Source organism: Miniopterus schreibersii (assembly GCF_964146895.1).
Source record: "Miniopterus schreibersii genome assembly, chromosome: 2".
Lineage (NCBI taxonomy): Eukaryota > Metazoa > Chordata > Mammalia > Chiroptera > Miniopteridae > Miniopterus > Miniopterus schreibersii.
Genome location: NC_138102.1, coordinates 170,154,001 through 170,181,344, shown reverse-complemented (window position 1 = coordinate 170,181,344; position 27,344 = coordinate 170,154,001). Strand labels below are relative to the sequence as shown.

The window sequence follows — 27,344 nt, the reverse complement described above, 5'->3', positions numbered from 1 at the left end:
GGTCAATGCCAGAGCAGGGGGTCATTAGCCAGTGCAGCTTGTCCTGATGTCAGCCATGGCCTCACTTGTCTGGTTTTGCTGCTTTCCTGGGCCTGGAGCTGAGACACACTGTGGCCTAGATGTATTTGATGCAGGTCAGAACCTCATTGTCTTGGGGGCTTAATGCTTAAGGGCTATTCTCTGTCCCCCCTCATTCATTCCCTCTCTAAGGGGGTCTAACTTGCATGACTAGCAACGTGCCAGGGGAGGAAAGATCAGAGGAGGGTCCAGGAAAGGTCACCCTGGGGACGAGGTCCCAGTTTTGTCCATTGCTAGGCACCTGGGGCTTTCCACCCTGGTGACTTTCTGCACCTGGCCCATCATCCTTGCTCTGCTCATTTCTGCCTTACTGCTTACCACATACCACAAAACTGCTTGGGAACATATAGCCACATCTAAAGATTGTGACCTCTTGACTTTATACAGGTGAATTCAGAGTAGGACCTTTCCAGTTTTCCTTTGGAGTAAAAGAAACAATAGTCTTAATTTACTGTTGAGAAATAATTCCCTTCCTCCTCTACTTTTTTTTCTTTCTATTGAAATCTTCCTTGACCATTCCTGTAGATGTAGCATAGATGAAATATACTTGGGATTGTGTTTATAAACTCACCCTTTTACTAAAAAGAATACCAGAGTGTGACAACTCTTGTCTGTGTTAAATGGTAGACAAGTATTTCTTGATACGTATATTTTTAGACCATTGCTTTCTTTTGATAAATCTAGGCCTCCCATTATTCTCTGAATACTCCTACCAGTCACTATAAAGGTTTTATTGAGCTTTAGTTTCTTGAGATTTCAACTTTGTTTCTGCTGTGACTCACATGACAGCATAGATTATTTCACACGTGGAAAACTATAACTATAGATAAGCTGTAAATCCACTCTGTTCTCCCATTCATTATTGGAATGATGTTATTATAGGAATAACCCTGAATCTGCTCTCAGTCATTAAGTATAATTAACATGTTCTTTATTTCAGTGGTTTGTAAGAAATTCAAATGTTCACTCTATGAGGACAAAATATTAATTGCAAAAATTCATCACAGAATTGAGAACTGCTCTTTTACATTGTAAGTCTACCTGTTACCAAAGGAATTACCACTATGATAGAAGTCTCTGTTCTTGACTTTTGGAGAACAAAATACAAAAAAGAGCAGAAATCATTAAAAATAACGTGAAATGGGGGGAGGGGAGGGAAATGAAGTTAAAAAAAAGTAGGTATTTTGTAAGTATTAAACTTTTGTTGACTTACGAAGTTAATATTTTTACTCAGAAAAAATAAAAGGACCCAGATATCCTACCAAGATCACATCCTTTGGAGTTGTGTACCTCATAAGACCACTGATAAATATTTACCATTTCTGAATGTCCAGAGTTATGGGTACATTGTATTCCTAGTAGTATAAAGCCAATGGATTTATATATGGATGAAATGATGGATCTTAGCCTTAGCCATATACTTTTAATTGCCGCTTTTCCTCCCCTGGTTAGTGCAATTTAAATAGCAGCTTATATAATTCCACTTATTTTTTGGAAATGATTTTTACTTTCTTCATGTCTGTTTATTCTATGTATTGCAATACACTAGGTAAAACATTTCAGATATTATGTCATATATAATATGTCAGATAATGGTGTGGGTTATTGTACTTAGGACTATTGTACTTAGGACTAAGTAAAATAAATATATGGATATTTATTTTACTTTTCCTTTATATGAAGACTGGATCATACTACTCATGATGACAAAAGTGGCTTGCGTGTAGGAAGGGTAATATCTGTGTTTATACAATATATGGATATGGCCTGTTTCTCTAACAGATTGTCTAACACTTGACAATACTGTTCTCAAAAAGAGTTTATTAATAATTTTAAATACATTTAAAAATACACTGGCTAGTCTAGGAAGGCTGGATAGCAGTGGAGGCTTTTTATCCTTCCCTTTGTCTGAAATCTCATAAGTATTGAAATATAACTAGGAATAATTGAAATTATTTTTAACCATTTGTGGAACCGAGTCTGGAATTTGTTTTTATGATTCTTCCCAAGGAGGAGTGTTCACGGGCTTATTGAAGGAGGAAGGGGGAATGTTTACAGGTCTCTTACAAAGGTATTATCTACTTTGTATAAATACAGTCTTAAAAATATAGGAAAGAAATATCAGGTAAGATGCCTTCATTAGGAAATAATTTGTTTTGCACATTTTGTAGGATGGTAAGTGAAATTTGTTGACTTTCAGACAGTTTGCTATTGCTAAAATAGCTTATAAAGTGTGGTTTTTCTTTTGAAAAAGATTATTAGGAATGCTATGACTCATTTTACTCAAGAACATTACCTGATGTCACAAAAATTAAAAGGAAAGGTGGTTCGTGTTTCATTCATGTAGGTTAATGGGAAAAGCACATACGGTTTGAATTTGGCTTGATCAGGATTTACTTAGTAGCTTAATCACTTTTTGTGAGTCACTTAAGTTTTGAGCTTTTGTTTTCTCATTTGTATAGGAATGGCAAATAATACCTTTTTTTTTTTTACCTCACAGAATTGTTCTAAGAATCAAATTAGATGATGGATGTGAAGACTGTTTGAAACTCCATAGGGCTAGGTTCATAGTGGTGTTATTCATGTTATTTTAATAGTAAATTGGTAAATGAATTACCTACACTGTGGCTATTAATATATATCTTACCTTTGAGGAGAAAAGACAATTTTAAAGCTTTTTAATTTTTATAAGTAAAGACATAAATATTAATATATTCAGAGACTTATTAAATTCACAAAACATATTTGTGATAAAGAGACAAAGGTTTGGTGTTGGAAAAGGATTTCATCGTAACCAATTAATGCTTTTGCAAGTTTAGCACCTTCTTTATATACTTCTTCTTTTTTATATTTTGTGATGACCTCATAAGTCCTTGAACATATTTAATAGCTTTTTTCTGGATGATGCTGAAGGTAGGGCTTAATTTCTAGCCCTCTCACTAAAAGGGAGGAGGAATTTACTAATCTTAAATTATTTTTTCAAGATAATTTTTGAAGTGCCTTTGTGAAACATAGAGGAAAATATTTTCATTTCCCCGTTTTAGGAGTAAAGTAAAAACCCAAGCATACTGAAGGGATTTCCTATAATCTTGCCATTTTTCTTGATAGTACCCACTGAGAGGGTTGTTTTGAGGCTATGAGAGAAGACAAGATGGATGGAAACAGAATAGCATGAAAAAGAAATAGAATAGCCCTGGCCAGGTGCCTCAGTTGGTTGGAGTGTTGTCCCATACACCAAAAGAGTGCAGGTTTGATTCCCAGTCAGGGCACATGCCTAGTTGTGGGTTCGATTCCCCAGTCGGGGCACAGAAGGGGGACAACTGATCTATGTTTCTCTCTCATGTCAGTGTCTGTCTCTGTCTCTGTCTCTCTCCCTCCCTCTCTTAAAATAAAAAATATATATCCTTGGGGGTGAGGATTTAAAAAAAAAAAAAAAGAAATAGAACATAGCCAGGTGATTTTACTTATGTATAATTGATTGCCATGGCCTGAATGTTTGTGTCCCCCCCAAATTTTACATGGTGAAATTCTAATGCCCAATGTGATGTTATGAGGAGGTGGGGCCTTTGGGATGAAGATGGAGCGCTCATCTTTTAAAAGAGACAACCAGAGAGCTCCCTAGTCCCTTCCACCATGTTAGGATATAAGAAGAAATCTGCAACCCAGAAGAGGGCCCTCACATGACCATGCTGACACCTTGATCTCAGACTTACAGCCTCTAGAACTGTGAGAAATAAATGTATGTTGTTAATAAGCTACTTAGTCTGTGGTATTTTGTTATAGGAGCCTGAACAAATTAAGACATTGATGAAATGGTTAGGAGAAAGGGGCAGAAGCAGTATTTGAAGAAATAATAGCTACCTTTAAAAACTGTTAAGACATAGCCCTGGCCAGTGTGTTCAGTGGTTAGATCATTGGCCCACTACTGAAGGTGTCTCGGGTCAATTCCCTATCAAGGGCATCTACCTGGCTTGCAGGTTCACTTCCCTGACCGTGGTCAGGGTGCGTGTGGGAGGCAACCAATTGATGTGTCTCTCTCATATCGTTTCTCTCTCTTTCTCCTCTCTCTCAAAATCAGTGGAAAATATATCCTCAGGTGAAGATTAACAACAATAAAAAACTGTTAAGACATTGACCCAGGATGCTGAGTGAACCCAAAACAGGGTATATAACAAAGAAGACTACACTTAGCCTTAGTGTCTCAAACTTTTTTACAGCACCACTAAGCCAAAAGAAATAACTAATAAATCTGTTTATTAGTAATCAGTTTCAAACAACTTAGTAGTAGAAGTTAGTACAGTTTCTGACAGATGTTGCTGTGTTTCCCTCAGCACACAGTTTGGGATCATAGTACTAAAGTCCACATATAAAGAGAGGACTTTTTTTTTAAAATATGTTTTTATTGATTTTAGGAAGAGAAGGGGAGAGAGAGAAACACCAATGCATCAACATTGATCGGCTGCCTCATGCATGTCCCCTGCTGGGGATCAAGCCCGAAACCTAGGTATGTGCCCTGACCAGGAATTGAACTGCCGACCTCTTGGTGCATGGGTCGATGTTCAACCACTGAACATACCAACTGGGCAAGAGAGGACTCTGAAAAGCAGTCAAGTGTGGGGTGTGGTGAGGGAGTCATTATGTACAGGGAAATCAGAATTTGAAAGTTGACTTTTCAACAAATTATGGAAGATAGAAGATGTTGGAGTGACATATTTAAAGTGCTCTAAGAAAAAACTGCCAACCAGTAATTCTATATTCAGTTAAAATATCCCTCAGAAATAAAAATGAAACAAAGATATTGTTAGGTAAACAAAAGCTAAGCAGCACATCTAGACTTAGGGAAATGTTAAGGAAATTCACCAGGCTGAAGAAAACAATCCTCAGATGGAAGCATGATGGAATGAGGAGCAGTGGAAAAACTAACTATTGTGGGCAAGACTATTGACTGCTTAATCCAACAGTATTAACAATGTCCAGTTATAATAGTGTTTTATTGAAAAACAATATATAATGTATATAGAAGTAATTATATGACACCAGTAACAAGGAGAGGGCATATATAGAGTTAAATTGTAAGAATCTCTTACTGTTTAGGACTTGGTAAAAGTACTATTTTTTTTAAGATATAAAGATGCTTTTTTGTATTTTTTACAGTGACCACTGACAGAATGATGTTAGAAGATAATTCCTATAGAATAGGTAAAATAGAATAATAAAATAATACTTGATTAATAGAAAAGAAGGAAGGAAATGAAGGACAAATGACAGAACAGTGGGACAAGTGGAAAACCAATAGAAAAATGGTAGACTTAAGCTCAGCTATATCAATAATTGAATATGAATGGGCTAAATTCTTCCATTAAATGACAGGTTATCCAGCTGAATAAAAAAGCAAAACTCAACTGTATGTTGTTTACAAAACATAAACAGAGATAGCTTCATAGTAAAAAGATGGAAAACTATATAATGCAAACATTAACCAAGAGAACGCAGGTGTGACTACACCTATATGAGACTCAGTGGCTTTAAGCCAAGAAACATTATTGGAGATAAAAAGTGATAATGTTAAAAGGGTGAGTTCATTTAGGAAGATAAAACATTTCTAATTTGTATGAACCTAATCACACAGCTTCAAAAATATATAAAAAGCAAAAATGGACTGAAAGGAGAAACAGACAAGTCACAATTATAGTTATGAATAAAATGGACCCTTCTGATAAAAGCAGCAGACAAAAAATTAGTAAAGAAGTGAATATTGACATTTACCTCACACCAAACCCAAAAATGTAATTTAAAATGGATGATGGGCTTAATTTAATAGCTAAAACTATAAAACTTGTTGAGGAAAATGTAGATCTACTGGCATCAAAAATTTCTTAGGGCACAAAGAGTACCAACCATAAAATAAAAAGTGGGCATGTAAGTCCCAGTCTCAATGAGTTTGTTTTAGTAAATCTAGGATGGTGCTTGAGCTTCAGTGTCTCTTTTTTTTTTTTTTTACCTGAATTTATTGGGGTGATGTTGGTTAATAAAATTATATAGGTTTCGGGTATACAGTTCTATAATACATCGTCTGTATCTTGTGTGTTCACCACCCCAAGTCAAGTCTTCCATCACCATTTATCCCTCCTTTACCCTCTTCTACCTTCCCCACCCTCCTTTCCTTCTGGTAATCACCATACTGTTGTTTGTGTCTATGAGGTTTTTTTCCTTTTTTTGCTTAATACCTTTACCTTTTTCACCCAGCCTCCCCAACCCCCCTGCCCACTGACAGCTGCCAGTCTGTTCTCTGTATCTGTGAGTCTGTTTTTATTTTGTTTGTCAGTTTGTTTTGTTCATTAAATTCCACATAAAAGTGAAATCATATGGTACTTGTCTTTCTGTGACTGGCTTATTTCACTTAGCATAGTACTCTCCAGGTACATCCATGCCATTGCAAAAGGTAGGGTCTCCTTTTTTATGGCCAAGTAGTATTCCATTGTGTAAATGTATCACAGCTTTTTTATCCACTCATACACTGATGGGCTGTTTCCAAGCCTTGGCTTTTGTAAATAACACTGCAGTGAACATAGGGGTGCATATATTCTTTTGAATTAGTGTTTTGGGTTTCTTCAGATATATTCCCAGAAGTAGAATTGCTGGGTCATAAGGCAGTTTTATTTTTAATTTTTTTAGGAAACTCCATACTATTTTCCACAGTGGCTGCACCAGTCTGCATTCCCACCAGCAGTGCACAAGGAGCAGCCAGGGTTAAGAAATGCTAATATAACTGTGCAAATGCAATCTATCAATCACTCTTTTGTACTTTATCATTTACTCTCAATAACTTTGTTAAATCAAAATTAGAAGCAAGGCATATGGCAAACCAGTGACCACAGTTAGCAATTCTTGGTCAGAATCTATATTTATTAAAATGCTCTTATTGCCACTGAACTGTGTACTTCCAAAGGGTAAGTTTTATAGTATGTGTAACATTTTTCAATATAGCTTTTTTTTAAAAAGAAAAAGAGTGTTCTCTATCTATATCAGTGTTCTCTATCTTTCTCTCTGCACATAAGCACCAAGGAAAGACTGGGTGTCATTAAATTTAAAAATATTTGTTCTTTAAAAGATACCATTTCTTAACAAAAAGGCGAGCCACAAAATAGGAAAAAATATTTGCAATACATGTATGTCTAACAAAGTGTTTATATAATACATAAAGAAGTCTTAATAAGACAATTAAAAATGGGCAAAAGATTTAAATAAGCTATGTGAATGGATAATAAACACATGAAAAGATGGCCAACATCATTAGTTACTAGGAAAATGCAAATTAAAATGACAGTGAGATGTCACTCATCAGAGTGGCTAAAATTTATAAAGATAGTACCAAAGTTTATGAGGATGTTGAGCAACCGGAAGATAAACATTGCTGGTGGGAATGTAAAGTGATACAGCCACTTTGGAAAATTGGACATTCCTTAGAAAGTTAAATATACATATCTATCATATGACCCAGCAAAAAATGATTGTACAAGAATGTTCATAGAAACTTTAATGAAAATATTCAAAAACTGGAAACAACCCAAGTGTTCATTAACAGGCTAATGAAAAATATGTGGTGTATTTATACAGTGGAATACTCTTCAGCAGCAAAGAGAAACAAACTGCTGATACAACAACAGGGGTTAATTTCCGAATCACTATGCTGAGTAAAGAAGTTAAACGTGTAAGGGTATTTTCTCTTACGTGATTCAGTTTACATAAAATTTTTTAAAGTCACAATCTCTTGTGCAAATAGCACTTCATGGAACTCTAGGATGCTGTTGAACCCCAGTTGAAAAACTATACTGAGTTCTGATTATAATAATGCTGGCTGATGATATATTTACTTCCTTTCAGAACTGGAAATGCCACTTTGATTCTCAGCTTGAGGCTAGTGATAGTGTCTTCTGTGTCTCTTTCCTTAGTTTCTAACACAGGATTTATATATACTAAATGCTCAGTAGTATTTTAATTATGCTTATGGATAATGGTTTTAAAGGGCAGAAGTCATGATGAAAATTATCTAATGGTTATTTTGATAATTTTTGGCATCCGAATTCTTCAGGTATTGAGATGTTTACACCAAATGTTAATGTGGCATCAAAGATTATATGATACCCCTCTAAAAGTTACACATCTGAGGCTTGACTGAGCCTTTCTGGTTCAATCCTTCCAGTTCATTTGTTTGCGAGATTAAATGTGCCTCATTCTCAGCAGCACATCTTCATCAACTCTTGTTTGACTCTGTTCCAGGGAAGAATCCAAATCCATCCATCATGATAGCTCTCAGGTTATCAGGCCTCTGCCTATTATGTGTCACGGTAGCCTTTAGGTTTCTTTTCCCTTCCACCATCATTGTGCTCTATACTAGAGTGATCCCTGATTCTTCAGCATACTTTCATCATTATTAATTAAGTATATGTTAGAGGGCCACCCAGGGGGGTGTCCAAATCTTCTAGTTAGTTGATTGCTATATACTTTCCAGTATTTAGTGGGGTCACCCTGTCCTACACCCATCTCAATCCCAGACCCTTTATTCCATCATGTTATACCTTTAAGGCACTCATGTCATTCTTACTGTAATACCCTGTAGTACAGGCTACCTCCCCTTCAGGTTAAATCAGACAATTTAAATCTACAGTTACTGCCCGGCCGGGCGTGGCTCAGCGGTTGAGCGTCGACCTAGGATCAGGGTTCGATTCCCGGTCAGGGCACATGCCCGGGTTGCGGGCTCAATCAATGACTCTCTCATCATTGATGTTTCTATCTCTCTCTCTCTCCTTCTCCTTTCCTCTCTCTGAAATCAATAAAGATATATTTTTAAAAAAAAAATCTACAGTTACTATTTTCCAAAATGAGAATTTTGGGGACATCTTTCTATTCCTACTTTATGTCCTTTGTGGTGGAGGATCTGTTGATCAACTAACTGGATAATTTGAATGTCTTATTTTACAATACTGAAATTTTAAGGAAAAGAGTAAATGCGTCATTGAAATTTCTTTATACTTGTTGAGAGATATCAATTGTTTTTTAATCTTTCAGAATTTTGTTGAGGATTTGGTTTGCCTTTGCCTTTTCTTTATTTGCTATTTAAGTTTCCATGCTGTTAAATCTTTTAAAAACCAATTATGTTGGTTATTTCTTTTTAATCTTGAATTTTTAATACATTATAGTATTAGTTAACATTTCATTTGATGATTATCTTCAAATGCTAAAACATTGTGAAAGTTGTTCACATATATTCTGCCTCTTCTCTTGGGAATATGGTAGAAATTCCTGCCCCTTAAAATTAGGCATGAGCACATGACTTGATTTAGCCAATGAAGTGTGGGTAAAAGTAACGTGACACTCCCAGGTGGAAGCTTTGAGAGTTAATATAACTGTTTTGTAGAAACATCATTTATTGAACAGACATGTCAGATGTTCTCCAACAAGGGTATACATTGTCTTTTGAAGTGCAGCCTGAGTAGTTGTAATAATCAGTGTAAGTTATGAGTAGAATCTGATGGAATGATTAGTTAGGTGCCCTATTTGTAGGCAAAATAATGTAGTGACAATTAACAGATACTGTTGGCCGCCCAGGAAAAGAGGGGTAGCCAAGAACAGAATGATATGTTACCCAAAAGAGACCAGATATCATACCTGATGACACTAAATGGAGGCCATTTGTTTAAAAAAATAAATCCATTTGACTAGAGTCAGTTTTAGAATTTTATCTGTTAAGTGACTAGCCTGAAATTACATAGCTACTTAATGGCAGGACTGGGAAAAAGAAATCAGCCCTTTTGACTAACCCTGTGTCCTTTTATTATTAAGAGGTTTCACTTAACTCTCTTAAGATTTTTAATCCACTCAGAATATTTAATTAAGTTTCTCTTTTCATTCCTGGGTATTAACATTTTTCACAGATTTGCACAGAATTGTGTTATAGTTCTTGGCTTATGACACATTATCCTCATTGGTTTATGCATGATCTGCTTATCTAGTGCGTATGTATTTATACATCAATAAAATAATTAGTATTTGTGATCCAACTTCTCATACATTGCCATTAGTAACTTACATCTTCTTATGTGTTCTCCTTGCCTCTTCCTGTGGTAGCTATCATCCTGAACTTTGTATTTCAGTCTTTTGCATTTTATAAAAGTCCTGTTTACCTAAACAATACATTATTTTTTGTTTATAAAAAGGATATACTAAATATAATCTTCTGGACTTGCTTTTTTGGTTAAATACCATGCTACTAACATTCATTCTTGTTGCATTTGGTTGTAGTTCATACATTTTTATCACTATATAATCTATTTTGTATAATTTATTCATTTCCTGTCAGACATTTGAGTTGTTTCTAGTATTTATGCTATTATAGACATGTTGCTATGAGCATTTTTGTTCATATATCTGGGTAAACGTGTTAAAAGTTTCTCCTGAATACGTATCCAGAATAAGAATTGCAGGGTCATAGAATATGCAGTGTTTAACTCTACAGGGTAGTACCTAATTAATTTCCACCATCATTATAATAATACTGTTCATTTATGTTATTTTTCTCTTAACCAGGATTTCCAGAGGTTTGTCTGTTTTATAAATCCTTTGAACAAACCAGGCTCCTTAATTATGAGGCTTGTGGTAGTGATTTAGATAAATTGTCGTGGTTTAAATTAAAGGCTTAACAGTAGAAATAGAAGAGGATGGGATTAGAAATATGAGGAATATGAAGGCACCGTGATCTGACTTGATAATTCAGTTGGACCATGGCAGTTGAGAGAGTGGAAAGGGTATAGAATGACTTGTAAGTTTCTGGCCTGTATGTGAATCAGTATAAATATATACTTTTTCTGACCATGCAATTGAAAAGTACCCAGGTCAGTTTTGTTTTTTTCTCATTAGTTTCTGTGCAGTTGTTTTCTAATTTTAAAAATAAAGCATTATTACCTTGTGAAAATTGGTGGAATACTGTTTTTTCTGTACTAATGTTTGGGAAATATTTCATATAAACTACCTTCCTCAAGAAGAATTTGAAGCTATTATTCCAATATTATTTTTAGTTCACTCTTAAATAAGTTGAATTGTTCTAGAAAGAAGACAGGCCAGATACTGCACAAATCTGTAAACTCCCAGAGCTACCTTTATTGTTTAAAATACTTGTTTTCAAGGGACTAAGTAATTTGAAGCCAAGAATTAGTAGTAGTCTACTATAACCTTCCTGTAGTTGTACTCTGAGAAATACAGTACTTATATGCAAATGCATGATTAGGAGCTCTCATCACTTAACTGAGATATAGGATGATAATTTGAATTTTTTTGTTTTGGAAGTTCAGTGGAGGAATTTAAATTTTTTTTAGAGTGGTAATGTTTCACTAGCCACAAGAGATGAAGATTCTCAAGTAACAGAGATAATTGGCAGAGCAAATGTTTTAGAAATAGTTCATTGTATCTTTCAGTGAGCTCTCCTAGCATTACAATTTAAAGCTTTTTTAAAAATCAGAGAATTTGGTAAAATAAATTCAGCTGAAGGGAATAATTAAGTTAAAAGAGAATTTGTTCCATTTACAAAGATAAAAATTAATGAAGTGTTACATTTTTTAGATACCAATTTCTTTCCAAATCTGCTGCTTTTCCAGTGGGCCTTTTCCGTTTTGTATATAACTATTTGTGTATCAAGAGGAGGCATTACCTCAAGTGATTACAATTGCTCTCTTGGTTGTGCTCTGAGTGAGACCATTATTATCAAAAGCATCAGATGACATTTCTAATAGATGACTTTTTGAATTCACTGAAACAGAACAGCTGTTTCAAACAAATGCCCTTTATGTGAGGATTTATCATCTGCAAATCAATTGATGATTATTCATGATGAAAATATCTACATTTCAGTGATTTTTAAATCAGATTTTAATTGTATTTTGAATTTTAATTTATAGCCCAACAGGCAATATGCAGAAATAACATATTTAAAGAAAATAATTAAGCCCTAGCTGGTTTGGCTCAGTGGTTTTGGCCTGCTTACAAAAGGGTAGCAGGTTCAATTCCTGGTCAAGGTCATGTGCCTGGTAGTGGAAAAATATGATCTAACAGCCAGAAGGTTTGGGGGGATTATTTATACCATTGAATGTATTGCGATAACAACATTAACAAGCCTGTTAGAGGATCCTCCGTTACTGGTTTAGGTTTTGTCTAAACTGTTACTAAATCCAAGGGATAATGTGGAGGCTTGTCATTTTATGTACCTGTAGGGGTTACAACCTTATTAAAATCAGCCACTCAAATGAAATTTTACATAAGTTGTCACATTGGTGAAACAATTTTCAGAAAAAGTACGATTTGAGTATTTTCTTTGTTGTATGGATTGTTTGGTTTTGCAACAATTATAAAAACATTTATGTATTAACCTGGAGTTATACTCATTTGTATTACTACAACTTCATCATTCTGGAAAATACATAACAGCTCCGCAAGTTTCTTGTGGACAGAGTTTATATTTCATTTATCTTTCTGCCTTCAGTGCCGCCTATATTGCCTGGGACATGGTAGGGCCTCTGTATGAATGTTTGTTGAATGACTAAATACAAACATAAAGGGGAAAACCTTTATGAGCTGTCAAAATGAGATAGTTATCTAAAACATTACCAGTTAATAGATTTACTTTAGATAGGGAGAAAGATCCTCCATTATAAAAGATGACTAACCTCCCTCCCTCCCTCCCTCCCTCCCTCCCTCCCTCCCTCCCTCCCTCCCTCCCTCCCTCCCTCCCTCCCTCCCTCCCTCCCTCCCTCCTCTTTCTCCCTCTCTCTCCATTCATTCATTTATTTCACAGGTATTTATGAGTGCCTATTGAGTGATTGAGTGCCAGGTTTTGTACTAAATGCTGGGTTGTACTAAATACAACAATGAACAAAACATTAAGTCCCTGCTCTCAAGGAGATTAAATTCTAGTGGAGGGAATCAGTAATAAACCAATTTTTAGAATGTCAAGGAAATTAAAACCAGGTAAGGGGGATAGAATGTAACCTGGGTGTAGAGCTGTCACTATTTCATACAGGGTGACCAGGGAAGTGATGTTTGAGTAGAACCCAGAAAGAAGACCAGTTAGAATTATCTAAATAATATATTCTAGGCAAAGAGATAATGTGACTTGGATCAGGATTTTAGCAGTTTACTTGGTAAGAAGTGGTCAGACTCTGGATATAATCTGAAGGAGGAGCCTATAGGGTTTGGGGATGTATTGATTATAGGGTGTGAAGAAAGAGAAGACAACCAGAGTGGGTGATAGTTTAGTTAGTTACCTTTTACTGGGATGGTGACGACTGCAAAAGGAGCAGGGTTTGGCAGATGGAGATACATGTGTTATTTTTTCCCTTAATATCTGTCCCTGACTTTAATTCTTTTGTAGTTAGGAGAGGGAAGAGTTGCTTCCTAACTCTCTGGAAATTTGGTACTATGTAAAGAAAACTGAATTGGGATCCTTAAAGTAGAATTTTAAAACCTGACTCTCACTTTCAGAAACTTAATCAAATCACTTCATTTTTTGAGGCTCTTCAAACTCTATTTCCTTAACCATAAAGTAAATTGGTTGGCCCAGATTGTCTCTAACATCCTTTCATTTGTCCCAGTTTGTTTCTCTATTCATTGTTTTTGGAACTGCTTTGATGACTTCTTTATCCACTTATTTATTGTAGACATTCCTCATTTCTGACCTTCCCTCTTATTACACATATTTTTCCTGGCTTCAGTCAGTTTTATAAATGTAACTCTCAAATCCACACTTTAAACTTTTACTTTTAAATTTGTTCCAGTAGTTTCAATCCTGAATTCATTCCTACCCCCCAAACTTGCTCTTCTTTCTGTGCTCAGCAATTGGTAATTTTGATCATGTGATTATATCCCTATTATTAATAGCTGACCATTAACCTTATTGAATTATTAATGTTCAGCTTGCTAAATAGGTTAATTATAATTAAGTTTGGGAAACTAACCTACCTATCAGATCTTAGTGTGACTGCAATCCTAAAACCCTTTCATGGAGCCTACAAGGTCAAAACTAAATTTTCATAATACTAAAACAATATTTGCCTTTTTTTTTTTTTTTTTTACTTTTTTGACATTTGCATATGCACTGCTGTGTAAAACTACTGGCTCCTTATTTCAAATCATAGCAATGACATTTTTTGCCTACAAGCATTTACAGGGAAAGAAACAGTTTCATTTAAGAAGGTTTTTGTTGAAGCAATGAAAGATTAGTTTCCTTAAATCTCACCCGTGAATACATGTCTGTCTTAATATTCTGTGTGATAAAACAAATAGCATTAAACATTTCTGCTGCATGGTACAGCCATACAGTGGAATAGCAAACACCTGTTTAAAAGACAGCTACATTCATTTACATAAATGGATCCTCCATGACATAGTTGAGGGGAAAAAGCTGAAATATAATACTTGATAGGAAAACACCCTAATTTGGGTCAGGGCTCTGTTACAGCTTTGGTTATATTTAGTTCACTACTGTTATCAAATGTTTTGAATGCAGAATCAGGACTTTACCTTCATTAGGGCTTGGGATCTGAGCACCTGTGAGACTCGGGCAATCTCTTCATACTTTACATCTCTGCCAACTAGTTAGTAAAACTGTAAGAGATCTATCTCTGTTTTGCAGCCCAGCTGCTGGGATTTTGAGCAGCTGGGACATTTTCTTTTCTCCGTAGTTCCACCCCTGGCTTTTCTTGACCCTGGGGAAAGCTTTGACTTCTTCCTATATGAGCCTGGCCTTGAATTTGGTGAAGGCTCTGTGCCCCTTGGGGACAGTTTTCTCTCAGATCTGATGCCCTAGTCCCGGCGTTTTGCAGCTCTACTCTCTCACCCCTGGCCCCAAACAACTCCAATACTTGGAAAGAATCCTTCTAAGAAAATGCAGATTTGCTTTGTGAATGAGGCTCCTTGGGATTTTAATGTCTTGCCAAAAGTTGGGCTAGTTTTCCCCTTGTAGAGTAGGTTCACTCCTTTCGCCATGACCCCAGGCATGTCTTCATTCCTAGAAAGGGCTTGTTCCCTCTAGAATTTAGTTCATTTACGTTTCTTTGCATCTCTGCTCTCTGACTTGAAAAAAAACTATTGATTTTATAGTCTGTCTTCTTATTGTTAAAATGGGAGAAACAGTAGTCGTTTGGGAGTTTCTACATACTAATCATAAGCATTAGTCCTAATATTTTACTCTGTGTCTAAAATAATTGGTATAGGCTGACTGTTCACATTGAAATTATTTAACCAGTTTTTAAAATAAAATTCGACTGAAATGAGGTATTGGCTTTATTTAGGCTTGGTTGAAAAACTGATATAAATGCCTACTGACAAAATAGTTTAAAATTTTTATTGTAAGTATACATAACAAAAAATTACCAGTTTAAACATTTTTAAGTGTACAATCTAGTGACATTAAATACATTCAAAATGTTATGTAGCCATCACCGCAGTCTATTTCCAGAAATGTTTCATCATCCCAAACAAAAACTCTGTATCTAGTAGACAACTTCTTATTGCCAACTTCCTCCTAGCCCCATAACCTCTATTCTACTTTCTGTCACTATCCATTTGCCTAGTCTAGATACTGCATATAAGTAAAATCATACAATATTTTCCCTTTTGTATCTGCCATTTCACTTAGCATAATCTTTTCAAGGTTCATTCATGTTGTAACACGTATCAGAACTTAATTCCTTTTTATGGCATAATAGTATCCTATTGTGACATAGATAGATGATAGATAGATAGATAGATGATAGATAGATAGATGATAGATAGATAGATAGATAGATAGATAGATAGATAGATAGATAGATAGATAGATAGATGATAGATAGATAATCACATCTTATTTATCCTTTCATCTATTGACAATGTTGTTTTCACCTTTTATGTATTCTGATGATTAATGCTTTAACATTGGTGTACAAGTATCTGTTTTAGTCTCTGTTTTCTTTTTTCAGGGATATATCCCTAGGAGTGGAATTTTGCTGGGTTTAATGATTATTCTGTGTTTAAGTTTTTGAGGAAGTTTTTCACAGTGGCTGCATATTTTAAATTTCCACCAGCAGTGCACCATTGTTCAGTTTGTTCACATCCTTACCAATGTTACTTTCTGTTTTGTTTTTGTTTTTTTATGATAGCCATCCTAGTAGATGTGAAGCAGTATCACATTGGTTTTGATTTGCATTTCTCTAGTGAGTAATTATGTTGAGGATCTTTTCTTGCACTTATTGGCCATTTGTATACCTTCTTTAGTGCAGTGTTAACTCAAGTCCATTGCCCATTTTAAATTGTTTTTGTTGTTGAGCTCTTTATATATTTTGGATATTAAACCCTTAGATACCTGACTTGCAAATATTTTCTCTCATTCTGTGGATTGTCTTTTCACTCTCTTGATACTGTCCCTAGATGTACAAACGTTTTTTATTTTAATGCAGTCTTAATTCGTCTATTTTTTTGTTCCCTTTGCTTTTTGGTGCCATATTTAAAAATCATTGCCAAATTCAACATCACGAGTATTCCTCCATATTCTCTTCTAAGAGTTGTATAGGTTTAGCTCTTAGATTTAGGACTTTGATTCATTTTAAGTTAATTCTTATTTATGGCATAGGTAAGGATTCAACTTCGTTCTTTTTCATGTGAATATAATCCAGTTTTCCAAGCACCATTTGTAGAAAAGACTATCTTTTTCCTATTGAATGGTCTTGGCACCCTTGTCAAAAACCAATTGATCGTAGACAGGAAGGTTTGTTTTGGGTCTTTTCATTCTATTCTTTTGGTCTATATGTCTGTCTTTATGCCAGTACCATAATCTTTTGATTACTGAGCTTTGTAGTAAGTTTCCAAAATCAAGAAGTGTCAGCCCTCCAACTTTTTATTATTTTATTTCAGGATTGTTTTGGCTATTTAAGGTCCCTTGGAATTCTATATAAGTTTTAGGATTTGTATTTCTATGTCTGCAGAAAACACCATTGGGACTTTGATAGGGATTGTATTGAATCTGTAGATCACTTCGGGTAATGTTGTCATCTTAATATTTGGTCTTCCAATACCTGAATACAGGATCTTTGCATTTATTCAGGTCTTTAAATTCTTTCAGCAACATTGTGTAGTTTTCAGGGTATAAGTTTGTGCTTCCTTGATTAAAGTTTTTCCTAAGTATTTTATTGTTATTGATGCTATTTAAATTTCTTTTTAGTATGTTCATCATAGATGTATAGAAATACTACTGATTTTTCTGTGTTGATTTTTGTATCCTGCAGCTTTGCTGAATTTATTTAGTTAACAGGTTTTTGTGAAATTTTTAGGGTTTTCTACACATAAGATCATGTCATCTGTGAATAGGGATAGTTTTACTTCTCCCTTTTCAATTATGATGCCTTTTATTTCTTTTTCTTGCCTAATTACTCTGGCTAGAACTTCCTAGAAGTGGTAAAAGTGGGCATTCTTGTCTTGTTTCTGATCTTAGGGAAAAAGTTTTCAGTCTTTCACTATTGAATATGATGTTATATTCATCTGTGGGTTTTTTGTATATGATCTTAATCATATACATAATTGAGGAAGTTACCTTCTATTGAGGAAGTTACCTTCTATTCCTAGTTTATTGAGTGTTTCGATCATGAAAGGGCATTGGATATTGTCTTTTCCGTATCAATTGAGATGTTGATGTGGTTTTTCTTCTTGGTTCATTCTGTTAATGCAGTGCTTTTGCATTGATTATTTTCTCAAGTTGAACCTCTCTTGCTCCCTGGGGATAAATCCCACCTGGTTATAAGTGTAATCCTTTTAGTATGCTGCTGAATTGACTTTGTTAGTATTTTGTTAAGGATTTTTACATCTAAATTCATAAAGGATATTGGTCTCTAGTTTTCTTGTAGTGTTATTGTCTGGCTTTAGTATCAGGATAATGCTAGCCTCATAGAATGAATTAGGAAGTGATCCCTCATCTTCAGTTTTTTGGGGGGAAGGATTCTTGTTAATCTTTAAATATTTGGTAGAATTCACCAGTGAATCCTTTTGGTCCTGGGATTTCTTTTGTTGGAAGTGTTTTGATTACTGATTCAGACTATTTACTTGTTGAAGGTCTTTTCAGATGGTATGTGCCCTTGATTGGAATCGTACCCATGACCCTTCAGTTCATGGGCCAATGCTCTAACCACTGAGCAACACTGGCCAGGGCATTAGTTGATTTTTTAAAATTTTTATTTATTTGAGGAAAGAAGAGGGAGAGAGAGAGAGAAACATCAGTGATGAGAGAGTCATTGTTCGGTTGCCTCCTGCATGCCCCTGACTAGGGATCGAGCCCGCAACCCAGGCATGTGCCCTGACCGGAAATGGAACCCCAATCACCTGGATCCTAGGTCGATCGATGCTCAACTGCTGAGCCATGCCCAGCTGGGCTTGATTTTTTTTTTTTTTTATAGTGTGCCATTTTGATTCCCTTCTTTTTTCCTTTTCTGTAATATTTTTTAGTTAATTTCTTAATAGTTACTTGGGAATTACAATTAATGTCTTAAACTTATAACAGTCTACTTTGAATAATACCAGCTTAGTTTAGTAGTATATACACACTCTGATCCTATGTATCTTTATTCTTCCCCCTTTATATTGTTATTGTCATAGATTACCTTTCTTATATGTACATTTTGTGCCCATTAATACAGATTTATCATTTTTCACCTGTGTTCATTTGCCCTTTAAATCATGTAGGAAAATGGCGAAAAAAGAGAAGTTGCAAACCAAAAGTACAGTAATATTATCCTTCATAACTACATATGTACTTACCTCTACTGTTATTTCTTCTTATGGCTTTGAGTTACTGTCTAGTGTCCTTTCATTTCACCTTGAAGCTCTCCCTTTAGAATTTCATGTAGGGCACGTCTACTAGTAATTAACTTCATCAGCTTTTGTTCATCTGGAAATGTCTTAATTTTTCCTTCATTCTTGATAGTTTTGCTGGATGTAGAATTCTTGGTTAACAGATATTTTTTCTTTTCAGACTTTAAAGACACAATTCCCACTGCTACCTGATCTTCATAGTCTCTGATGAGACATCAGCTGTTAATATTATTGGGTGGGGTCCCTTGTATGTGTCACGATGTTTGTCTCTTGCTGCTTTCAAGATTTTTTTCTTTGATTTTGAGTTTTGACACTTGAATATAGTGTCAAATGTGGATCTCTGAGTTCCTTTTTAGAGGTCGCTGAGATTATTGGATGTTTATATTCTTTTTTTCCATATTTGGGCTGTTTTCAGTCATTAGTTCTTTAAAAAAAATTTTTAGCCCCTTTTTTCTCCTCTTCTGAGACTCCTCTGATGCCTATTGTGGGTTCATTGATGGTGTTGTACAGGTCCCTTAAGTTCTGTTCATTTTTTTTTCATTTTTTGGTTTCTTTCTCGGACTGGAACATTTTAACTTTCATATCTTCAAGTTCACTAACTGGTCTTTCCCTTTCCCTTTCCCTTTCCCTTTCCCTTTCCCTTTCCCTTTCCCTTTCCCTTTCCCTTTCCCTTTCCCTTTCCCTTTCCCTTTCCCTTTCCCTTTCCCTTTCCCTTTCCCTTTCCCTTTCCCTTTCCCTTTCCCTTTCCTACTTAAATCTCCTGTTGAACACCTAGTGAATTTTTTATTTAGTTAGTGTACTTTATTAGCTTCAGAATTTCCGTTTGGTTTCTTTATGTAACTTTTCTCTTTATTGATATTTTTATTTTTAAAATACATTTTAAGTGGTCAGAATGGTATGTTACTTTGTTATGTGAATTCTCTCCTTGAAGGAGAGAGTGTGTTGGAGTTTCCCAAGACCACCCCCATGCTTAATGATTTACTAGAAGGACACAGAAATCAGAGAAAAGCTGTTAAACTCACAATTATGGTGTATTATAGCAAAAAGATACAGATAAAAATCAGCAAAAGATGTTAACAGGGCTTGTAGAGTGGAATCCAAGAAAAATCTTGCGTGTGTTTCCAGTTATCCTTATCTAGTGGAGTTAGTTGCATGGACAGTGCTTCATGCTTCCAGCCACCTTGTATGATAACCTTGTATATGCAAAATGGTGTAACCAGGGAAGCTTACCTGAGTATTGGTGTTCAGGGTTTTTATTGGGGGTTAGTTACGTAGGCATGAAAGTACCCACATGATTGTCTTTAGCTATTCATTTTCAATTTATCTTATCCCTCTTCTACCCTAAGGTCAAACTGATACAGTGTGGCCCAGACCTGAGGCACACAAAAACAGGCATTACCATAATTTACATTGTTGACATAAACTACCTGGTGTGGCCCAAGATCTCAGGTATACAAAGAAACTTAACAGGCAGGATATTCCAAGGGCTCAGAGACTATCTTCCAGAAATTTGTCACAGACTAGTCCTTTCGTTGGAATGTGCAGAGTTTGAGCCCCCAAGCTTGAAGAGTTACCCCTTTCCTGCACAAATTTCCTGATACCTTACAAAGGAACGTGTCTCTAGTATAAATTCTTACAGAAACAAAAGGGTAAATGAAGTTGGCAATAGCTCACTTCACCTTAAATACCTAGTATGTTTTAAACAAATGACATGGATTACTGACTGTCAAGGTAGAGCTTTGTCACAGCTATGAGAAATAAAGAATCTAGCATTTAGGACAGCTCTGCAGTTATAGGCTTCTTAGTTGAAAACAATTTACTACCTGTCCCCTATAAATTCATCTTGCTTGGTGAAATACACATATTATCTCTTCTAAACCTCCATTTCTGCTTATGATGGAGCAACTTGTGTAAGACCAAGGCTTCTGCTGAGAACTAGTTGAAAAGCTAGTGAAAAAATGAATTTGAAGGCATTGTGGAGCTTCTGAGTCAATCAAGACTTGAAGAGTAAAGATTCAGGAGAGAAGGGAAATAGACATACTCTGTGCTGGGTTCCCTCTTGTCATGACCCTAGAGGTACAGACAAATGACTTGAAAGAAGTGTTCAATAAAGTGATTCCAGATAGCGTTGGAAAAGGCATAGAAAAGGCTTGCCAATCTATTTATCCGCTCCATGGTGTCTTTGTTAGAAAAGTCAAAATGAGGCAGAAGCCGAAGTTTGAATTGGGAAAATTCATGGAGCTTTCATGGTGAAGGTAGCAGTTCTGGAAAAGCTCTCGAGGATGAGACAGGTGCTGAAATTGAATGAGTTGATGGGCATGAGCTCCCAGTCCAAGAATCTGTTTAAAAGTCAGACATTTACTGGTGACAAATGAAAAATCCTATTTGTGGGGTTAAAGAAGAGAAGATGAAAGCTGTCAATTATATTTTGACATCCCATTAATTGTGAGATACATCCTGATTTCAGAGATGTCAAAATGTGGGAGGAAAGGTAAATGGTAATTCTAGTTTAAAATCTCAGTTCTATCATTAATTGTTTGTTTCACTTCAGTTGGGGAACTTCTTTGAGCCTGTTTGCTTGTTTGTGAAAAAGGAATACTGTAGTCTACTCTTTAGAGTTAGGAAGACTAAATGAAGAAATATGAAAGTATCTAGTACGGGGTAGGCATTTGATACTAGTTAGTTTGGCTTTCATTTCTTCTTTCTAAAGTTTGGCATTGTTATGATAATAGGAAGAGATTTCTGACAACTGATCAAGGCAACAAAACAAATCTCTAATATATTGGCTAAATGAGAGCTTACAAAAGAAAATTCCTGTTTTACAAAATGTGAAACATCATTCATTATTCTCTCCCCTGCCTCCTTCACCTCCTCCTATCTAAAGATATCATTGACTGGTTCTAATATGATTATAATGGTAGAACCTGCGCATGAAAATAATGTTGATATTTTCACTATATTGGTTTTTAAAAAGTATGTTTTAGGAAAATTTTTTATCCTAAATTTAATTGTGATACTTAAATCGCAACCTTTGGTCTGTAGAATTCCTGCTCTTCTGATAATGCTATATAAATATAACATTAGTTTGAGTGAGTGGATATTTAAAGAAGTGGTTGGACTTTATGATGTTTGGCAGAAGTGGGAATTCCTCATTATATTTCAATCTTGAAAATTCTTAGTGAACTTAGAACGACGTTTTTCTTGAGCTGTAAAGTATTCATGGCTTTAATTTTGTGTTCATTCTGTTATGTTCTTTCAGGACATTTCACGTCACGTTCAATCGATAGGATGAAAAAATTTAAGAGAAGGCTGTCCCTCACACTTCGAGGAAGCCAGACTATAGACGAATCATTGTCTGAATTGGCTGAACAAATGACTATTGAAGAAAATAGCAGCAAGGATAATGGTAAATATTTGGGGGTGGGGAGGGGAGGAAAGATTCCTCACTCTTTTGGTTACTTTATAAATAGAATGCAATTTACTTTCCTAATTAGTTCCCAATAGCTTCCTTTTGTTTATTTTTCCCTCTGGGTCCCTCCAAGTTCTTAGGAAGCAAAACTACACAACTTTGCTTGCTTGCTTGTTTATTGGAATATCCCACTCTTACGCCAAATGTTACTGTACCTGGTCTCTAACCCTGATGAATTCTCCTATCCCATTTATCTTTCCATTTTTATTGGTTCTTAAATAAGAATGCCTTGTATAATATTATCCTAGTTGTTAAGTAACTTTTTAAATTAATGTTTAAATATTTTTGTTCTTATAATCTGTTAATACAGCTTAAAAGTACATAGTAAGTATGTAAATTTTCTGTTTGAGGCTTCATCATAGTTTATAATTATATATGCATGTTGAAAAAGGACAAAGTTCATTATATGAGTCTTAACTGTTTTCTTACTTTATATTTACCACAGAATCTGCCCTAGTATTGAGGGAACTTACAGTAGATAGGCATATAATGCTTCACACATTTGACAGTTATTTTTACAGTGTAAAGTAGTACATAGATGTTGATATAAAATAAAAAGAGCTGGTTAAATTGAGTGGATTAAAATACAAAATACTGCTGAAATTTATAGAGTAAGACTACATATTCAAAACTGAACTATCCCTATGGAAGTCATAGTAACAACCAGAAAGGAGCTTATAAGAATTTCTGCCAGTGTCATGGTGTGCAGATTTTTTGGCAAGCCTTCTATGTCTGTGCCTGAAATTCTTCTGTGAGAGATTTGTGGTAGTGGGTGAAAGCATGGATGCTCCTACCCCTCCAGCTGAATGCAAATGTCTTCGTTGTGAGAGACAACAGGATAATGGAAAACAAACTGTCTGGACTTTAATTTAAAACTCATGGGCTGGAATTTGGGATGCACTAACACTATGTGCTTTTTAGTTGTATGACACTGGGTAAGTAATTTATTCTACACAAGATTCAGTTTATCTCTGTTCCTCAGAAGAGTCATTATTTACTCAAATTTACTCAAGGTTATCTGGCTCTTCGTAGTATGGAGAAGAGACATAGATGAGTTTTTTAGAAAATTTAAAATAATAACTTTCTAATATAATTTACTTTTATTTAGGAGGGAAACATTTTGCGTTTGGATCAAATCTCAAAGATAGTTTTATAATGTCTTAACTTTTATTCCTCTTGCCAGGAACAAAATTCTTCATTCTCTCAGACCCCCTTTGAATTCTTATTATTAATCAAGCTCAGTGTGTTCATTTTTATGATTGAAGAATCTTGCCAGCTATTTGCCAGTGATGTGCAGGATTAAAATAAGCACAGCATATATTTTGATGGATGGTTTCTGGGACATAGTTCCGTTGTGTCCAATATAAATGAGTCTCAGAGATAATTAATATTTTAGATTAATTGCATATTTTGTGGAATATTTTAGTTTCAACTATTGTTAAAACATGCTTTAATTATAGCATGGTGAAATGTCGGAAATATTTTTTTCAAGTAGTACATATTGTTTACTTTATTAAAACTTTTTTTATTATATTAACTTTAACAGGTAGTAAAGAAGGAAAATAGGAGCTCTCTTGAGTTTCCACTTAACCCAGATTACTGGAAATAATACTTGAAGATGCCAAATAGACACTGATTCCTCTTGGGTTGCAGAGGTTGCTGGTAGCATAGGATGTCTCAGAGTTATAATCTGCTGTTGCTTATTACCTATGTGTAACAGCACATAGATACTTACCTTTTCGGTCATCTATCAGTTCCTGATAGTTGGTCCCATCATATTCTTTCTTTATGGAGTTTATCTTAGAGCATAAAAAGCTCCTAAGATAGGTGACACACACAGTCCACTTCTGAACATGGCTCAATGAATACTTTTTAAATGATCTCACGTGTGATGTAACCTGTTTGTGAAGCAAGTGATCTTTGTCTTAACAGCCATACAGTGGCAATGCTAGCTTAGGGAGGAGGAAGAATTAGTTTATAATTTCCCTAAGTAAGCTGACTTTGAACCAACATTTGATCTCCTGTGTCTTACTGAGTCACATTCATGAGCACAGTCCTGTTAACTCTTGCATTGTATAGGCAGGTGGCTCTCATGTATACTCTAGAATACATTGAATGTGGAAATAAATATATATGGAGATAATACTATAAAAATCTTGGAAAAATTATGATGCATGTGATGTATTTGATTATACACATATGCATATATACTCTCATTCATACATATTCTACCCCCAACCAAATAGAATTTGATATATTATCTCTGTCATTTTGATAATTGAGTTATACTGTGAAGGCTTTAACTCAGTTACAAATGTGTAATATAATTATAGTTCACATTAGTGTGCCTGTCTATATAAGCTATTGTGTTTGCACATTGATTGATAGATTGAACCCAGGGAAGAGGAATCTTGAACTTATATTTAGTATGTTAAAAATAAGTTGACAGTTTGCAAACTTGGTTGATTTAAACATACTTGTCCTTAACTCAATACAACTTTTTCTAAATAGTAAATGAAATTTTTGTACAAATTATAAAAAATTTTAAATTGAAGTATAAGAAATATTTTTTTAAGTAAGGAGAAAGAGTTCTGAATACATCAGATTTATATTTTTGGTAACTGAGAAAGTATTGAATATTTAATTTTTGAAAAGCTGTCATTAATTTTTCATTCTTCAAAAAATTACCGTATGACCCAGCAGTTCATTCCTAGGGATATACCTGGAAGAATTGAGACAACTATTCAAACAAAGTCTTGTACACAAATGTTTATATTCTGAGTAGCACTTTTCAACAATAGCTAAAAATGCCTTCAACCCAAATGTCCATTAGCAGATGAATGTAGAAACAAAATGTGTCATGTCCCTAGGATGGAATATTATTGAACCATAAAAAGGAGTGAAGTACGTTGATGAACCTGGAAAAATGAAAGAAGCCAGACCCCAAAAGTCACATATTCTGTGATTCCATTAATATAAAGACAAAACACAGATTAGTAATTGCGAAGGACTCAGGAGAGAAGGGAATGGACAGTGACTGCTTAATGGGTACAAGGTCTTCTTTGATAGTGATGAAAATACAGGGTTGGGCAAAAGTAAGTTTACAGTTGTTTGTATGGAAATACAGTAATTAATAAGCAATAATACCAGGATAAACTGTGTTTTACATACAACTGTAAACCTACTTTTGCCCCACCCTGTAGTTTGGAACTAGATAGAAGTGACGTGATGGTTGCACAACATTGAAAATGTACCAAATGCCATTTAGTTGTGCACTTTAAAATAGTTAATGTTATGTGAATTTCATGTCATAAAAAAACTTAGTTTATCTGAGAAATGCCTTTTCCTCATAGATTCTCAATTTACTTGATAAAAGTCTTAATATAATGTTAGACATATCACAGGAAGTTATGATATTTCAGGGTCTTTTAGTAGTTAACCTTGAACTTTTTTCTGTAATGAGAAGATATATTAAAATTATTGAATTTGATGAGGAGGATAGGTGACAATTTAAAATATAGGGGAGAGAATAGATCACAGTTATACCTATAGAAAGGCAAAAATAATGTTTTATAATACATACACAATTTGGGGCCTCCAGGTGCAGCTACAGCAAAAGTTACTTCTTTTGGCTCAACTGAAATTCTTCACCTAAGAAAATGAACTGCATCCTTCTCTTCCCAGGAAGAATAATAAAACAGAGCAGAATATTATTTCTCATGATTATGGATTAGGATTTGAAGTAACCCCAAAACGCAAAGATTGGAATGGTCTAGTTTTCCAGATGTTAACTTTTCTTGTTCTTAGTCATTAGTCTCTTCACTGGGTCAGTTTACCATGTTGTTTGGCGTCAACAAGCCTAGTTTTAGTGATATGGTGAGGCTTTTATCTTACTCCCAGGTTTCTTTCTTTCTCCTATTGATCTAATATGTGCTAGTGGTCACAATTAATGTTTGACAAAAGTGATGACAGAGGGCTGTAAGTGGTGCTAATTCCTACCAACAGCACAAAGTCCATGAGAGGATGAGGTTGAAAGCACAGACCTCATTGTATGTACAGTCTGGAATAGGATCAGGGTAATAAAAGTGTTTAAAAGGAGAGACTTGGCAACCGGAATGGAGTGCGCTAAGAAAGTGCATGTTCCTGATCATAATAGTTCACTTGATCGGAAGAGCCAAATAAGATGCCAAGTAAATTTCTCAATGGAATCATAATGATTGCCGTGTTACTATGTTAAAAATCATTGGAAATCCTTAGTTGGAATTAATTGCTTTATAGAGTAAGATTTATTGTGTATTTTCATATAGATTCCATTACTTTTTAAAAAATATTATAGTAAAATAATATATAATTTACTATTTCAGTAGTGAAGTATACAGTTTTAATGGCATTAACTACCTTTACATTATTGTCCAACCATCACCACTGTCCATCTCCAGAACCTTTTCATTGTATCAAACTGAAACTCTGTACCTATTGAACAGTAACCCCTCATTATCCCCTCCCCTCAGCCCCTGCTAACCGCTGTTCTGCATCTTCCTGTCTATGCATTTGCCTATTCAAGGTACATCATATAAGTGGAATCATACAGTGTTTGTTCTTTTGTGTCTGATTTATTTCATTTCACACAGTGTCTTAAAGGTTTCCATTACTTCTAAAAATACATAGTGTTATCTTATTGAACTGTTCAGTTAAGTGCTGTCATAATCTTGAAACATTAGAATATTTTATGATTCTCTCATGGCTCCCATTCTCTTCTCTGTACACTGTCCTTCAGTGACCTCATCCAGTCCTATGCTTTTAGCCACTGTGTGTATGCTGACTGCTCCTGAATCTGTATCTCTAGTCTGGATTTTTATCTGGATCACTAGATTCATGTTCAGATGCCTGCTTGGCTTCTGCATAGAGATAT

At 35.0% G+C, this 27,344-nt stretch overlaps 1 protein-coding gene across 2 annotated transcripts in view; it reads left to right on the top strand.

Moving 5' to 3' along the window:
* CDK17 (cyclin dependent kinase 17) overlaps nt 1-27,344 on the top strand; it is an 82,174-nt gene that overhangs the window by 19,962 nt on the left and 34,868 nt on the right. For both annotated transcript variants that reach the window (XM_081127637.1, XM_081127638.1), the window contains exon 2: nt 22,223-22,369. In XM_081127637.1, coding sequence (XP_080983763.1) covers nt 22,252-22,369 — 118 coding nt within the window. In that variant the 5' untranslated portion in view covers nt 22,223-22,251. The remainder of the gene's footprint in view (nt 1-22,222; nt 22,370-27,344) is intronic.